This window comes from Fibroporia radiculosa, assembly GCF_000313525.1.
Source record: "Fibroporia radiculosa TFFH 294 genomic supercontigs, scaffold8592, whole genome shotgun sequence".
Classification (NCBI taxonomy): Eukaryota; Fungi; Basidiomycota; class Agaricomycetes; order Polyporales; family Fibroporiaceae; genus Fibroporia; species Fibroporia radiculosa.
The window spans coordinates 164,377-180,549 of NW_012133457.1; the positions used below are offsets into that span (position 1 = coordinate 164,377).

At 50.7% G+C, this 16,173-nt stretch overlaps 6 protein-coding genes across 6 annotated transcripts; 2 read left to right on the forward strand and 4 right to left on the reverse strand.

The window, feature by feature from the left end:
* Positions 1 to 23: 23 nt before the first annotated feature.
* FIBRA_06741 (uncharacterized protein) lies at positions 24 to 2,749 on the reverse strand (the record flags this gene model as incomplete). Its single annotated transcript, XM_012328453.1, has 3 exons — positions 24 to 2,210; positions 2,267 to 2,366; positions 2,415 to 2,749. 3 exons carry the CDS (start codon positions 2,747 to 2,749, stop codon positions 24 to 26), a joined length of 2,622 nt encoding a protein of 873 aa, XP_012183843.1.
* A 320-nt stretch (positions 2,750 to 3,069) lies between these two features.
* Positions 3,070 to 4,628, reverse strand: FIBRA_06742 (uncharacterized protein; the record flags this gene model as incomplete). The annotated part of the gene is made up of 8 exons (XM_012328454.1): positions 3,070 to 3,138; positions 3,195 to 3,360; positions 3,421 to 3,533; positions 3,580 to 3,698; positions 3,748 to 3,802; positions 3,907 to 3,966; positions 4,022 to 4,156; positions 4,209 to 4,628. 8 exons carry the CDS (start codon positions 4,626 to 4,628, stop codon positions 3,070 to 3,072), a joined length of 1,137 nt encoding a protein of 378 aa, XP_012183844.1.
* A 254-nt stretch (positions 4,629 to 4,882) lies between these two features.
* FIBRA_06743 (uncharacterized protein) lies at positions 4,883 to 6,975 on the forward strand (the record flags this gene model as incomplete). The annotated part of the gene is made up of 5 exons (XM_012328455.1): positions 4,883 to 4,913; positions 4,964 to 5,505; positions 5,554 to 5,857; positions 5,916 to 6,793; positions 6,847 to 6,975. 5 exons carry the CDS (start codon positions 4,883 to 4,885, stop codon positions 6,973 to 6,975), a joined length of 1,884 nt encoding a protein of 627 aa, XP_012183845.1.
* A 2,905-nt stretch (positions 6,976 to 9,880) lies between these two features.
* FIBRA_06744 (uncharacterized protein) lies at positions 9,881 to 10,480 on the reverse strand (the record flags this gene model as incomplete). The annotated part of the gene is made up of 3 exons (XM_012328456.1): positions 9,881 to 10,112; positions 10,177 to 10,393; positions 10,456 to 10,480. The coding sequence occupies 3 exons, from the start codon at positions 10,478 to 10,480 to the stop codon at positions 9,881 to 9,883; spliced, it is 474 nt and encodes a 157-aa protein (XP_012183846.1).
* A 1,292-nt stretch (positions 10,481 to 11,772) lies between these two features.
* On the forward strand, positions 11,773 to 13,046 carry FIBRA_06745 (uncharacterized protein; the record flags this gene model as incomplete). The annotated part of the gene is made up of 3 exons (XM_012328457.1): positions 11,773 to 12,000; positions 12,130 to 12,303; positions 12,357 to 13,046. 3 exons carry the CDS (start codon positions 11,773 to 11,775, stop codon positions 13,044 to 13,046), a joined length of 1,092 nt encoding a protein of 363 aa, XP_012183847.1.
* Positions 13,047 to 13,238: 192 nt separating this feature from the next.
* FIBRA_06746 (uncharacterized protein) lies at positions 13,239 to 14,939 on the reverse strand (the record flags this gene model as incomplete). The annotated part of the gene is made up of 8 exons (XM_012328458.1): positions 13,239 to 13,343; positions 13,395 to 13,471; positions 13,530 to 13,672; positions 13,732 to 13,951; positions 14,013 to 14,039; positions 14,093 to 14,189; positions 14,241 to 14,455; positions 14,519 to 14,939. 8 exons carry the CDS (start codon positions 14,937 to 14,939, stop codon positions 13,239 to 13,241), a joined length of 1,305 nt encoding a protein of 434 aa, XP_012183848.1.
* Between the last annotated feature and the right edge of the window lie 1,234 nt (positions 14,940 to 16,173).

A 16,173-nucleotide genomic window follows, 5' to 3' on the forward strand; every position in this document is an offset into this window, starting at 1 on the left:
TAATGATCGAAACGATAGAAGCATCACATAACCAGACAGCAATCGCGGACGCAAGCGCACCATTGCTCCCATACCCCGGCGTGGGCAAGTTCTTCTTCCGCCGTTTTGATAGCCCCACCATCCCGTTTAATAGTGATAGTGTACTCGCGCTCCGGCTCGCCGGGAGCTGGTACGGGATACCACCACCGCAACGTTTGTCCGTCCACTGCCCATCGGCCTCCCGACACGGTGACGTTGAGTGCCAACGGCAAAGACTCCAAAAGTTTGACAGAAGCAGCTCGAAGAAGGCTCGGCGCAAAGGGGTCTTCGCGTGGCATATCCACGTTCGGCTGCTTGAAGAACAACTCGTCTGGTGTGAGGGTCGAAGGAGTTTCGCACTGCTGTTCTTCCGCAAAGCGCGTGAGGAGCTTGTCGGCCGCGTAGTGTACAATGGGGACAAAAATCTCGGTGGGAAGCTCTTGTGGCTCTACGTCTGCACTCGACGTGCAGAGCCGTGCAGACTGAGGCGCATCTTCTGCCCGCACACGGACGGTGTACTTGAACTCCGCCTTCGCAATGTTGAACTGGATGTCCTTGGGAACGCCAACCGTCGCAACAGGGAATGGTCGAGAAAACGCTTTGGCAGCCCGAGTACCATCAGTCAAAAAGTCGTAGCTGTTCTCCCACCTAGAGAACGAAGTGATGTCTGTGCTGGCCTTGACAGTCTCGTCGACTATTGCTTCAGTATCGACCGTCAGAGTATTGATCGATAACGTCGATGCTGCCGCAGCCCGATCAACCGTGGAGTTATTCAGCAACATCGCACTAGATGCGTCACTCATCTCCATTTTGTATTTACTGGTCGACCGCAGGTCGTCGGGACTCCAAATGCTGAGGTCCTCCAGATTCCATCCATCTCCCCATCGATGTGAGTTATCAGGGCAGTAGTTCCAGATAGTGTAATTCAGCGCATTTGGCCCGTCCGCCGCATTGAGGCTTGCGTCTAATGCCTTCTGCTGGCTTGAATAGTCACCCTTGTATTTGCCATCGTCTGTGTATCCGTAAGCCTTCCTCCCGTCCATATCATATGGAATGCCGATCTCCCCGATAATAGTTGGGTACGAGCCTAAGATAGGTGCATCCTCCTTGAACATACCCAACTGCTGCTGAAGTGACTTCCTAATGGCGCTCTCACCAATCTTGACGGCAGGAAGCGTCGAGGAATATTTTCCCCTCAACAATCCAAGCGCGTCAGCGTTGAACCAACTCCAATGACGGGTGACGAGTGTGAGCCCATCATAATAATGGGCAGAATAACAGCAACGTCCCTGGAGGTGTTTATCGGGGATAGGTGGTGGTTCGTCAAACACAGGTGGTGCGATGAACATGATCGACTCCGGATGTGATTGTCGTATTCGTGCAGCGAATTTCTTCCAATGTGCCAGCCAGTGCGTCTCAATGAAATATGCGTTCCGAGGAGATCCGTCAGTCGACGACGGAGCTTTGAAGTAGTCAGGTACCAGAACCCCGCCAGTCTCGACATCCCACACGTCGTGCAATGCCCAGATACACGTCCCTAGCTCCCAGCCGGGATCACGACGCCACCCCCAGCGTGGATGCACGCCATCGATTTCGGCTCGAGGATCCGTCCACACTCTGACACCCTGTGGATCAACCGTGACCTGACCATCATGCTGAGGACCCATTGACCCGAACTTCCAGCTATCGACTGTCTGCGCTTGGCCCATTCCAAGCCGGAAGGACTGCACGGGTGAGGGGAAGGTACCCTTCTTGAAGGTAGACGTTTGTTTCGTAGGAACAGTATTGAGGTCTTCATACCCACAGAACCCTGCAAAGGGCTCATTCATGCTATCCCATCCAATTACACACTCGTCCAGCAAGTCTCCGGCGTCACGGATACGATCGGCAAGTGCACCAAACGCAGCAATATAGTGTGATTGGAGATAATCCTGAATATTTTGACCATCGATGATACACTTCGGCGCAAACTTTCGACCAGCGAAGAAAAGCGTGAAAAGTGTCTGGGAGGCAAGCCGGCCGTAGTTCGTACTCCAAATCATGGCAGGTAATTTGGAAGGGTCTGAGGCCGAGGCTGTAGGATATTCGCAATGGATAATAGCTGCTTGAGTAGCAGTAAAATTGCGCGGCTCAAATCCGCATGCAGGCAGCGTCCAGTATGGAGCTCCAGAACCTCCAGAGAATCGAGACCACTGCACCAGAAATATTCTATCAGCATGGACAGTATCCACGGAAGTTGCAAACGCACGATGTCTTGATGGGGGTCCATATAGACCTTAAAATCATACTCTTTACACTTGCGCAGGACGCGCACAACATAATCCATGAACTCATCATCATACTGTCCGCTGCCAAGTCGTTAGAAGATAACAGCACGGTAGCACAATCAAGCTCACGGTCCAGCATGTTCTAGAGACTCCCATGTCACAACATATCTCAGCATATTGAAACCCCATCCTCTTAATCGAGCGAGGTGCACATCCGCGGAACCATCATCAAGGTTGAGGGGTCTACCCACGAAGCTACCCCGGCCTTCCTCGCCGCACTCCCAGAAATCATCCCTTAATTCAGATGGTTTATTCAGAGGTGCCTTGTCTGCACCAGATAGGTTAACACCGCGAAGTAACAAAGTACGGCCAGCGTTGTCGACGAATTGGCTGTCGGTCGTGTGAATGAAGTGGGGAGGAACGGGGTGCCCAGTCGCAGGCGAGACGGAGGGCACTTGAGGCATGGTAGAGACTAAGGGATACAAGCGATGACAGACTCAAAATGACGGATTTTATGTAGTCGCACTGGGAGCGACCAGGCTGCAAGACTGAGGAATACGAGTTCAAACGTTCAAGGCATCTACTGTAACAAGGGTCCGGCGCAGTAGCGTTGGAGCAAAGGTGGTTCGATGCTGCTTTTATTGACACGTGACCCACCCGCACGATCCGGCCATCCCTTCCCTCGTTGTTTGCTGCGGTAACTTCTTGGCGTCCAATGATATTGCTCATAATTATGTTCCTTGTATGAAACTCACCATACAGGACGAGACAAAAGATTCGTAGACTACACGTTGTCAGCACAAGCGGCAACAGAAGCGTTTCGAAAGTGACCAAACTCCCAATTAAAGCAGTCCTACAATGAGTGTAAGTAATAGAGCAGAGGGAATAAAAGTCTGATTTTGGACTTACTACACAATCCTCTTCTTCAAACAGATCAGGAACGGCACCGGGGTTGTCACTGTCCCACTCGGCTGAGAGCATATCGACAATCACTCTGATACCGTGATTGCGCACGCTCACTCCCCAGCCCAACTTCGACACGGTATCATAGCGAATAATATTACCTAAATGGCAGCTGGGGAATCGGATTTCAATCATCGACTCATCGGCTGTGAGCAGCGCAGTCCGAACGCACCGAGTTTCCATGGCGTAGCCTCCAATTGCACATGCAGATGAGACGCCATTGCATACTCCCATGGGTATAGGATCAGCAGTATGATACACGTGGGTGACATGTTGAGTAGAAGGCTGGATATTTGTCAGAAAACGTTGTGAGCAATATTCATACCCTTACAGGAGATGGTAAATGCAATCTTTGTGCGGCGAGCTTCTCTGCAGGTGCCTCAAACGCGACCACCGGGGCACCAAATGTGACACCAATGAGGGAAGCCAGCGATCCTCCAAGGGAGTGGCCTAGAAAGATTTAGTGATAACGCAGTCGGGACCTGCAAATACAACGCACCGACAAGCCATATGTCAGCACTTGGATACATGTACGAGACGTTGTAATAGAGATTCTAATTTGTAATAAGTGAGGTGCACGAGAAGCAGTGACGTACTCGTCTTACTATGCCGACTGAATAGAATAAACTCTCTCCCACAAGGCTCCTCTCCAAACAACCTTGATCACACTTGTAACCACCTTCATGACAATCGCATACTGGGGACCAAGTAGGTCCAACTTTAGAGCAGCAACATGAAAATAGCAGATTATCATTCAGCTTGTCTCTCCGTACGGTCGGGCCACCTCCGCCTGTGAGCCATCCAGTGTCGGTGCCTTTGACCGTGATCACAACAGTCGAGTTATCTGGTGTTGCAAAGATATGACCACGCAACCCATCCGCATTAGGCTCCCAGCCAAATGGGTAGCTCTGGAAGCCGTCAACTGAGACTTTCCGGAAGAAGCAAGGCAAGGAAACATACAGAATTCCAGTCTGAGCCAATATGGTACCACTCTTTGTCTGCTGGCTCTTGATATGCGTTGTTCGCCATCTTCGCAAGCATGAGAAGCGTCTCCCTGTCACGGACATCTGGCCCCTCTGTGTCTAATGCATTCCATGGGACGAAAGAAAGCCCACGAATCTGATCACTCGAAAGATTGGCGTGCAAAGTCGGCTTGTAAATTTGCAGTGGACGAGTATTCAAAGTGTACTCTTGCGGTGCGAGTTCGACAGGAGACCGAACATCAGAGAATACAGGGCGTGCCGACTGGGACAGGCCATGTTCATGACGAAGCTCAAACCGCAGGGATGGGGACTCCACGAGCGGCGTCTTCTGCCACAGCAGTGATGCTAGGAGGTACTGCAGAGCATTGGGGAGACTCAGGGCACTGTATGCAAACATTCTCAGAGAACAATCGCAAGTCTAATCAACGTGTCTTATAGACGGCTGCGCGGGGCCGGCAACTGCTGCGCGGCTAATAAGCGATGCTCCCACGCCTCAATTGAGATGGGATCTTACGTAACTGGAAGATCGATTTTCTGCAGGTGCAGCGGTCCTCGAGCTCATCACACTCCTCCACCGACGTCCACGTCCTCCGACTTCCCCGTGAAGCATTCACTTGCTTCATCCTCCCTTTCCCCTCTTCAGTGTCCACAATGACCTCCTCGCTCTCGCAGCAGTATGCATGTCAGTTGCTCTCTGCCCTCTTTGTCGCCATCATCTAACCGCTCCGACAGACCGTGGTCAAAAGGTTCTCGGCCTAGTTGGTGGTACACCAAATTACGAATCGTTAGACGGATTCCAAGTGCCCGATGTGCCAGCTCGCACGTACCGCTACAGCCCCGACGGTCGCCTGTATGCATATGCTGTCCCATCTTGTGTTCGGATCTTCCAGGCAGAGAATGCGCAGCTGCTCCAAGAGCTTCCGCTCCCGAACATTGTCGAGATCAATTTCTCCCCGCGAGGCACTTACTTTTCGACTTGGGAACGGCCAGTCAAGCTCGAGGATGGAGCCCAACACAAGAACTTGAGGGTCTTTTCCGTCTCGACTGGAGAGGAACTTGTGGCATTCACGCAGAAATCACAAGAGGAGTGGGATCTGCAGTACACCATTTCTGAATCCCACGCGATTCGGCTGGTAGGTCAGGAAATACAAGTATTCCGTCCTGCAGAATGGTCAAGCGGCGTTGTGGACAAGCTCAAAGTGGAAGGTGCAACGAGTGTCGTGTTGAGCCCGGGACTCAACCCTTCCGTTGCAATTTTTGTTGCTGGGAAAAATGTATGTGGCGCTCCACACTTATGCAGAAGGTAACTGAGTGTCTTGAAGGGAGCGCCTGCAAGCGTGAAGATCTACAGTCTCATGGGCCTCAATGCACCACCTACATGTCAGAAAATGTTCTTCAAAGCTGATAAGTCGCAGATCAAGTGGAACACTCTTGGCACGCAGGTATTGGTCTTGACGCAGACGGAGGTGGATCAGGCGAACAAGAGCTATTATGGAGAAACTGGCGGGTTCTGCATCTTGAGCGCCGCGGGTAATTTTGACTGTCGCATCACGCTTGACAAGGAAGGTCCCGTCCATGACTTTACATGGAGTCCAAACTCGAAAGAGTTTTCTGTGATCTATGGGTGTGAGTCATTCCTTTTTTCTACAATTGGACTGCCTTTTCATTTCGCTATTCCTGCTAGTTATGCCTGCGAAGGCGATGCTTTTTGACCAACGAGCCCGAACACTCCATGATTTTGGCACCGCTTTCTGCAACTTCACTTCATTTAACCCACAGGGACGGCTCCTTGCAATGGCCGGATTTGGTAATCTCGCTGGCAAGGTCGACATCTATGATCGTCGAACGCTGGCCAAAGTTACGAGCATCGATGCATCGAATACGTCTCACTGTGAATGGTCACCGGACGGCCGATTCCTCCTCACCGCGACACTGTCCCCACGGCTACGAGTGGATAACGGCATTAAAATTTGGCACTGCACGGGTCCTCTGGTACATGTTCATCTTATCGATGAATTATACCAGGCGTCATGGCGACCCACACCCGTCGACGCTGCACCTCCCTTCCCGCAGAACATCCCGCCGTCTCCGGCGCCGGCGTCTAGTGTTCTGGAGCTTGCCGCGGTTGCGAAGCCTGCACCCACGAGACCTGCTGGGGCGTATCGTCCGCCTGGTGCCCGCGGTCTAGAAGCATCTTCTGCCTACAAGCGTGACGAAAATTCCTCGAGTGCGCCCTCGACACCTAATGGCCGTTATAGTCGCAGCCCCGCGCCGGGACGTGTGAACACAAACGGTCGCCGACATGTCCCAGGTGCCCCTACATCGCCGTCGCCTGTTCGTAACGGGGCTGATCCAGATCGGAGGGGGCGCAAGCGGAAGGGTGGTAAGAAGGACAAGGAGGGTGGAGAGGACACTCCTCGACCGTCGATTGATATCCACATCAACGGGGCCCCAGAGGCGGCGCCTCTGAGTCCTGTTAATACTTCTGTTCCACCCACTCCCAGCGTCGATGCTGCCAACTTGGATCCCACGGCCAAGAAGGTTCGCAATCTAAACAAAAAGGTATGTAGTCGTGATTCATCCCAGACGGCTGGGTCTGATATACGTCCTCGCAGCTCAAAGCCATTGAGGAGCTCAAGGAGAAGGCCAAGAAGGGGGAGCGATTGGAGGCCACGCAGGTGAAGAAGATAGATACGGAAGTGGAAATCCGCAAGGAGCTCGCGGCGCTTGGTATCACGTCATAGCCGTTCCTTGCGTTGTCCCTCTCGTATCCGTTTCATATCCTCGGTTTGTTGTCTCCCGTAGTCGCCCCGTCGCTAGATCTTCGTTCATATTGTGCCGTTGTGTTAGTGGACATTATTATCATCGGATATCTGGCTGATCATCATGAGTTTGGGTTAGAACGTGGTCTGATGTCCCATCGTATTCATCCTGGTCCACGATGTTCAACATCAATGTATGTCCGAGTTGTACGATAAGCTCCTTATGCCGGGAGGGGCGTTTGTAAGGTTATTTGCGCAGTGGGAAGCGTCAATTAAACGCGGTCACGTGACCGTATTTACTTCGCTTGCACCAAGTTGCAGCGCCGGGTCCTCGGCCTTGAACTGAAGCTGCCTAGACTTCAGAGTGAAGATAAAGCATCGCGATCATCGGCTTGAATAGAATCCGCTGGATTATTACCAGAATATATGCAGGGTCGTGAGTAAATGTAGCAGTGGTATGTACAGTAAACGAAGATAGACTCGGACGAATCAAATGACAATGTTACAAACGCCAATAATACAAATAAAGAACGAAAGCCAGACCGAATTTCCGAGCGTGTCGGAAGTAATCATTAGGTAGAACTATACTCGAATCTCGATCTCAGCCAGCCAGATATTACGCTTGGCAGGATGGACCGACAAGAGCCAAATACTGTCGATAAAGCTTTGGCGGTCCGTAATTTTCCACTGCTCCTCTCCTGGAGTATTGCGCTGCACTCAGCAGTGAGAATATGCTGATGAGACCCACTCTGGCGGCTACTTACGGATGCTCTGTCTGCAAAACGGGCTAGATGGACGCAGATCAAGACGGCGAGTCGGTTTCGTTTAATGAACCCATTCCTATCTTGCACGTGGATGTAGGTGCCCATGTGCGCATATCCTGGCCACTTTCAAATACGAATGAGTTTGAGCATAATCAGGTCCAGCTAAAGGACTGAAAAAGACATACAGCCACGACGAGACGAAACTGGCGCAGCCCTGTAGTTTCAAATACACGATCGTCGCTGCCATCGAGGACAAGAGAGTTCCCCAAGGCCTCGGAAACGCGTATTCCAGGAAATCCTCGTGACGTGAATTCGACTGGGGAGTAGTGGTGGTTATGTCCAGCGACTTCGATTGTCTGAGGCACTCGTGTACGCCTGAGGACCTCGGCGTGCCGTGGAGTTTCGAAGCTCGTGGGCGAAGAATCTTTACTAGTACTGCTCGTCACAACTCCAATCGTAGAAGCCGTCTCATTTGAACCACAAACTTCATCGAGGATTGGCGGAGGATGGGAATATGGATACCACTGACACGTCGGACCCGGAACTCCCTGCCCTCCCCATGACTGCCCATAGCCTGTGGCAGGAATCTACAATAACAATTAATGCGTAGCTGGCAGCCCACTTGTCAAACGATACGTACAAGCTCCTCGAAATGCGATTGTGAGGCTGAGCTGATAGCCTTCTCAAGAGTTATCAGTCGCTGAAGCGCAAGTGTTGTAACTAGACGTACATGGTTCGCACTTGGCTGAACGTTAGCTGATGACACTGGATAACAATCGGCCCATTCTATGGCCGATTGAGGCTGATCAGTCGACTGCGACATGCACGTTGACAAACCGGCCGATTTTCATGACTGGCTTATTTATTGTTTCGGTCGCAGTCATGTTGCGCTGTCGGCGTAGACTCCACTGCAGCGGCCATGGCGGTGCACACGCCGGCGTGGCTGACGAGAGCACCTACGATTTAATTGACTCAAGCTGCACGTCGTGCGTTGTTGCAGGTATGGAAAGACGAGACAGAACCTTGCAGGTAGACACGATGAAAACACGAGTAGGGAGGGGCTGAGGAACGCAAACTTTGGAAGAGGTGTACAGCCAAACCCAATTCTGCGGCTTCGTTCCCATCCGCGCCCGACGTTCAGACCCGCGCTACGTCGAACAGCGGGCGAATGACAGCATTCGCGGCACTTCCGAGGCTCAACGCCAGCGTGATAACGCGCAGAGTGCGAAAATCAAACGGCATCAAATCACATCGAAGCATTCTGCTCCGTGTGACCCCTGGCAAACCGAATTAGCACAAGAGGGGCGATGGAATGAATCAAACTGAAGTTCGCTTACCAAGTGATTTATGCTGTGTGCCTGCTCTTGACGGTCGGGCTTCGAAGATTACAATGCGGTGAACCTTCAGCGAACCCCGCCCGAGACTGAGCCGCTGGATCATTAACCCATGACGCGAGTGCCGTAATTCGGACCGATGTCTGAGAAATCGAAAGTGTCGAACTTCACAGCATACTTAGCGTGGCTCGCATCATTCCGGCCATCCCAGCTCGTAGCTGCCATCCAGGCAGACGCAGAGGTATAATCCCATGCGTTTGATATTCTTCCATCGCATAGGAATTTATGTCAGATATATGGACAGACTTCAGGCTCTGGCAAGAAGGTAGAATATACAAGAGTTTCGCGTATTGTCACCTGGCCAAGTGTTCGGAGATAGGACCGTGTACGTGTGGGTCCATTAAGGAGCGGATGCTTAAATCCACCTTCTATGCGAGAGAATCAGGATGCACTCACATGGTAGCATAGTACAGGTATCTGTTAGTCCATGAGGGTCAGTGGAGACGAGGATTGATACAGACGTCTGGACCAGAGAAGAATTTGTTGCGTGGAAACAATGACTGTGTCCATCAGACAGTACTCGGATAGGCAAATCCGACATGAGGGCATTCTGTCTGCTTCCGCAAAAACAAAGCAGTGCGATAGAAACGTGGTACACAAGCACGACACAGCTACGAAAGCATAGGTCGTCACTAAAAACCTGATGGGGCACTGCCGCACAGGCTGCAGAAGTAGGGTAGCCATGACCAAAACGCAAGCTGTCTATTCGGAATTAGTATATGTTTTGTATCATCGTAGTCTAGCTCCTGGATTCGAAGAAGATGGTGGGTCAGAACTAGTACCAAGAGGGTCGGTAGTCGCGTTGTCCATGGCATTGGGCGAAGATGTCGGCTCTTCAGAAGAGCGTGTAGGCGAAAGACGTATGCGGGGAAGTGCCAATGGAGTGTCCTCAAATTCGGCCCAGCCGCCCCTGAGTCCAATTTCAACAACGCGTTCCAATATTCGACTAAGCTCGTCATTGCTATAAACCAGAGCCACAAAAAGATTGAGTGCCATTTTGGAAGACATGGGAACGATGAACGCACCGTTGCTTCTCCTCCGACCAACGTTCCTCAAACATTTCTTGCAGCGACATTGTCTTGTCCGTAAGCTGTTGTAATTTGGTCTGTAACTCCTCCAACTGGTCATCTACGCTATCTCTTCGTTTTGACTGATTGCGCGACGAGCGCCACGTTTCCCCTATGATCAGCAATGATGCCACTCCGAAGAGGAATCCTTCCGCGAGCGCATTAGCACCATTCTCTATCGCTCTTTATAACCACCCCTGTTAAGATTTGCATCAAGGAAGTTACATGCATACGTACTTCGTTTCAGACAAAGGGCGGACATGTTTGGCAGGTTCCCCAAGTAGATTCGTGCGTAACCGCATCTCCGTCCTGTACATGCGCTGGGCAAGGCTTACACAGAACGTTCGAAATGTCTCATGCCTGGAAAGGGCATTTGGAACATGAGCAAAACAGTGGACATCGTCAACAACAAAACAGGATGCGCACTGCTTGGCTTGTGTTTTTATTTGATTGCTGATAGGTTTGGCTAACGTCTTGATGAGATTAAGACATAGGCTCCAATGCTAGTAGATTTCCGAGCTCACTCTAATGACTAGGGTGGCGATCTTGGCGGATGCCATGAAAATTAGCGGTCAAAGATGGTCAATGCAGATAGGTAGATCCACGTCTGAATCAGTTCGAGCAGGTAATAGTTCTATAGAGCGAGTGTGAAGGTACAAAGCATGTGTGCAAGTCCTGTTCAAACGCAGTGACACTGCTAGCCGAGGGGCTGCCGGCGAACCTCGTCACAGTCTGAGCGGCTGAGCACTGAGCGCCTTGATATTGAACTTTAGGTTCATGGGCTCGACTCAGGGTTGGATTCGAGGTTTTCTAGACGCACACCATTTGTATACCGGATTCGACAGACTTTCTTCTCCAAGAGCCTCATTCAATATGAATATATAATACAAGGGGCGTGTCGTGAGGATAACACTACGTCGAGAAGGCTTTTTTACAAAGGCTTTATACAAGGATGTCTAGGAATGTCGCTCTCTATATCCCACACCAAGTAAAATCGATAATGAAGTGGGTGGGCAAAGCAAAGTTGTGAAGCGCTACTTACTGATTCTTCACTCGTCCTAATCTAAAGCTCGCCTCCCCGTTTAACTCTGGTCCTTGGAGGGCCTTGGACTTCAACATTCCTAACGCCGTCCAAGCCATTTAAGGTTGCAAGTACGTCGCCTTGCACTCTTGGCCAGCTCTCGCGGGCCACGCTGAGCAATTGAACGTCTTGCAATTGACCGACATTCCCAATATAAGTAAGGGCAGAGTGGGCGGCGAGAGCATCTGGGCTCTGGAAGAAGCGGGATGTAGGATTGACTGTAACTGCGAGGTATACGTTCTCGCTGTGGTTAAGGAGGAGTTGCTGGGGTGACATTGTGGAATGAGTGTGAGTTGCAGTTGTGTACGTCTGGAGCCAGAGTTACCCAAACAGGCGCCGTTGCATCTCGATTATTCTTCAAAGTGGCCACTTGTACTTTCAGTTGAATGTGTGCCATTCGGGTCGCTAGCTCAACTTCTTCATTAGCGGAACACTTCGATCGACGACAACCCTGGAACTCAGTGGACTGCAAAATGTCGGTGTTGGCTGGCGGGACGACTCGTTTGGCGTGTCAAGTCGGCGGTCATCCTGGCTTGATGATCACCCAGGATGGATCACTCCTGATTAAACCCGCCCTTCCCAAAGAGGTCGCGTTCTACCAAGCTATTGCGTCGGATCCAGGACTAAGTTTGCTTCGCCCTTTTGTGTCCGACTTCTATGGGATTCTCAGGTTAGAGGGACAGCTTGCCGCCGGTGGCGGGGTCGACGGCATCGACCCGAGTGCAATCCAACCGTTGACTGACATTTCAGAAGACGAGAGAGATAAGTACATCATCATATAAATGAAAGAACAAGTGCACCTACCTCTGATTTTGTTGCACCGAGCACAGTCGATTGTCCTTGAAAATCTATCTTACACGTTCTCAAAACCGAACATCATCGACATCAAGCTTGGCACCGTGTTATATGACGATGATGCGTCACCAGCAAAGCGCGCACGGATGGAGAAAGCTGCTAGAGACACTACATCCGCCGAGACGGGTATGCGGCTGACAGGATGCCAGGTACCGTCCATCCTACACAGATTATGTATTTCTAATGACGCCCACACCCGTAGGTATACAACTTGGCAACCAATAAGCCAGTAATGGTTGATAGAGCGTATGGAAAGTCTCTCAAACCTTCTGACCTCCTAGATGGCATTGTGCGGTTTTTTCCTTTGGCATCGAATACAGCTCCATGCCTATCCGCCTTTGCCGATTTATCCAGTGATCAGGCTACCAACTCCGGGACTGGCCTACCATCAGAAATATTGCAGGACATGTTGTCACAGATCAGATTGGAGATTGAGGAGATATACACTGCTGTTGCCGGTACGGAGATGAGAATGGTTGGAGGGAGTCTTCTTATCCTCTACGAAGCTGAATGGGAGCGTGCGAGCGAGGGGTTGCAAATTTTAAAAGAACAGCAGGAGGAAAGCGACAGTTACAACAGAGACGAGGAGGACAACGGTGATAACGATGAGGACAACAACGATGAGGACAACAACGATGAGGACAACAACGATGAGGACAACAACGATGAGGACAGCGATGGGGGCGGCGATGAGAACAGCGATGAGGATAATGACGAGGGCAATGAGAAGCCCATTGGTCCCCCATTTGTCGTCAAGCTCATCGACTTTGCGCACACACAATTAGCACCCGGCCACGGTCCGGACGAAGGGGTTCTACTCGGTCTTAGGACAGTGTTACGATTATTAGACGATCGGCTTCAGCAGGTAAAGGGATTATCCGGGCGTCAGTAGGGCTGTTTAATATGCCTTTATTAGTTTGGAATCGGCATCTCTTGGTGTGGCAACGAGTTCAAGGTTCCAAATGATCACAGAAGATTGCTTATACTAGTCAAATCTATGCATGGAATTAAGATACAACAGCAGACAAGCGATAAAATACATATCAAATGGGTAGGAATAATTCCTGTCAGTATGTCCGAGAACTTATCCTTGCAACAACCAAGGCTTGTTCGTGGTTGTCCAAGTGTCCAGGGTCTTCCAAAAATGTGCAACCACTGACTTGTCAACATGCCGCCGATGTTGATCAATCTGAGGCAGGATATTTCAGATACATTGCCAGCGTCACTGTTGGCTACGGACCTTCAGCTCGGTAACATTCCAATCCTTGATCTTGGTATTCGGTGGATCATTCGTCCAAGAAACATAAATTCCCTTTACTGCAGGCACCCATCAATTGTGCAAAACGCAATACCGAGACGGTGAAGATATGCCTACCATGATGGAATAAAGTTTTTGGTTCGCTCCATTTGTATGACCTGAATTGCCACGCCTGACCGGTAGTCATGACGCAGACAACACGGTCCCAAGGATCTGCTCCGAATTTCGCGAGCGCCTCTGTACTATCCACCACGTAATAGCTTCGTACCATCGTCCACGTCCGTCAAAAGTCGCAACACGCGATGTGCCAGAAACATACCGTGCATTGATCTCTGTCTCACGGCCGGACGTGTCTATCGTTGTTCGCTTACGATAAATGGGGATGAGATCTTCTGGCTTTGCGTTTCCATCAGCCAACGCACGCGCACGCGCATCCTGCGAGGGCTCGAAAACAGCCTCCTGAAGGAAGCGTTTGACATTATGCATCGTGACTAATGCGGTGGGCGACGAGGATATCATGATGATGGGATAGAGGTTCTCTGCAATTTGGCAGCCCGGTAAGATCCATAGCAAAGACAAGCAATCTGGAGTACGACGTACTAGGTTTGCGTGCTTGTAATTTTGGATCTGTAAATGTGGGAATAAGTCACACAAGGCCACAGCTGAGACGTCGTGTATACCTGGAGTGGATGCTAATGCGGTAGAGGCCCCGCCTTTGCCTGCTTCTTTAAGTTTCTTGAGCTTTTCTGTATATGTACTCCGCACAGTCAAAAAGTTCTAGATACAGACAATTAGAATGTGATATCTCTAAACAACATCATCACGCACATTCGGTTTGACGCCCCGTAGCACCGTGGTCCTGTCTTGTAGTTCAATCTCATTTTGCTTGATCTTCTTGACAACCTCTATGTCAGCCGGATCCGCAAGGTAACGGCGCTTGAGAGGACTCGACGTATCGCCAGCCTTCGAAATAAGTGGGGTGGTGGGGAGAGCAGACCCGGACTTGAGTTGAGGGGGTGTACCTGGTGGAGTCGTTGATTCGTCTGCGAAGCACACACAAGCTGGATGAGTTTTCATACACGACCAGGTGGGCACTTAATACTGACTATTCATGGACACAATATCATCGAGATCAGTAATCTTCCCCTCCAACCAGTCTACAACATTCTTCCGCTCCGTTACACTCACGAAGCCAACTGCAAGGCCATTCTCTCTGGCCTGTTTCATGTATTCGGCGCCAGAAGACTCTCGCAAGAGCCATGCCAGGTATACTGCCTCAAAGGAAAAGAACTCCTGGGGATTTGTTGCAGGATTTGTGGATGAAGCGCCAGGCCTGCGCAGGCGTGTTGAAGCAGACTTGGATATGGAGAGAGCTGGGGGAAGGACAATGTGGGTAGCTGAAGCAAGAGAACTAGTGTCTTCTGATCCAGCAGCATATGTAATTTTCGCACGAGCCTTTATTGCCTGACGCAAAGCAAGAAGAGGATCCGTTGAAGTATCCATAACGGCACCGCGGTGTGTGGTCATGAACGAGTTGTGCCACCACCGACCAGGGATCCCTAGGCGCCCAAATCGCAGATTCCTGCCACGTGATATTGCTGGTGCGTATAAAATTGCCGCTACAGCCTACCAGGGTCTTTCCCGCCTGCATCGTGTCTTTCTCATTTTCTTTCGCTTCTTCCGAGTTGCGTTATCCGTTTGTGGGTGTACTGAGAGTTTCTGGTTGTTGCTTTCATGTGAGTGTCTTCTTCGGCATGGCAAAAAGGGATGATATCGCTGCCGCCCCAGTCGTAGCTCTGTTAAAGCTGTGACGAGAAGGCAGAGCACATAGCCAAACCATTGTTGCACCTCTGACTGTATTACATCGTGTTTTATCTTGAAGTTGTCCTGACACCTTTCATTATAGGTCTCATTGTTCACTTGAGTATCGGATGTAATATATGTGCCCGCATATTTCATGGCTGTAGATAGCTCTTGTATGTTTTGAGGTAAGTAGTTATATTTCGCGATTGGGTACCTTTCTGGTAGCGGATGATTTCAAACCGAATGCAATTAGGAAGTGCCGTCTGAGAGCTCTCCCCGCAAGGGGAGTTGCGCTTGTCGAGACGCGGTTCTCTGACTTGTTTTCTTCAAAGCTGTTGTTTGGTCTGTCTGACGTGTTTTGTTTACAGTTTTGGTACGATGGCCTGGAGGTTTTGTAACGTACCCTGGCCCAACCCTGCTTCAGGGCTTGCATGTAAATAGTGATATTGAGAAATTTAATTGCTGTGCGAATATACCTTCCGATGTATGAAGCCTTGGAGTATATATGCTTCAATGTTAGAGACTGCTAGTGGGACTATGCTATTACACCAGAGTTGCCGTATCTGAACGCCGCAGTTTCCCGGATGCGCAGACGTAGCGGGCGCCAACTCATCCCTTGACTTCATTTCTCTCCATCGTCACTCATAATCAACAGCCAGCACTTACGGCCATGGCGCAGTGGGGGCAAGGATATCAGTATCCTATGCAAACGGGGTACAATCCTCAGCAATTCCAACAGGGGTTTCAACCTACTGGAGGAATTGCGCCCCAGCCGACTGGCTTTCCAGGCCAACGGCCTGTAGGGTTCCAGCAACCTCAGCAGACAGGTTACCCCGGTGCATCAGGTTTTCAGCAGCCCCAGCAGTCTGGATTTCCTCAGCAGCAAGGTGCATTGCTGCCTCAGCAGACTGGCTATTCAGGACCCGTCAGCAATTTCCAGCAGCGCGCACCACCACCA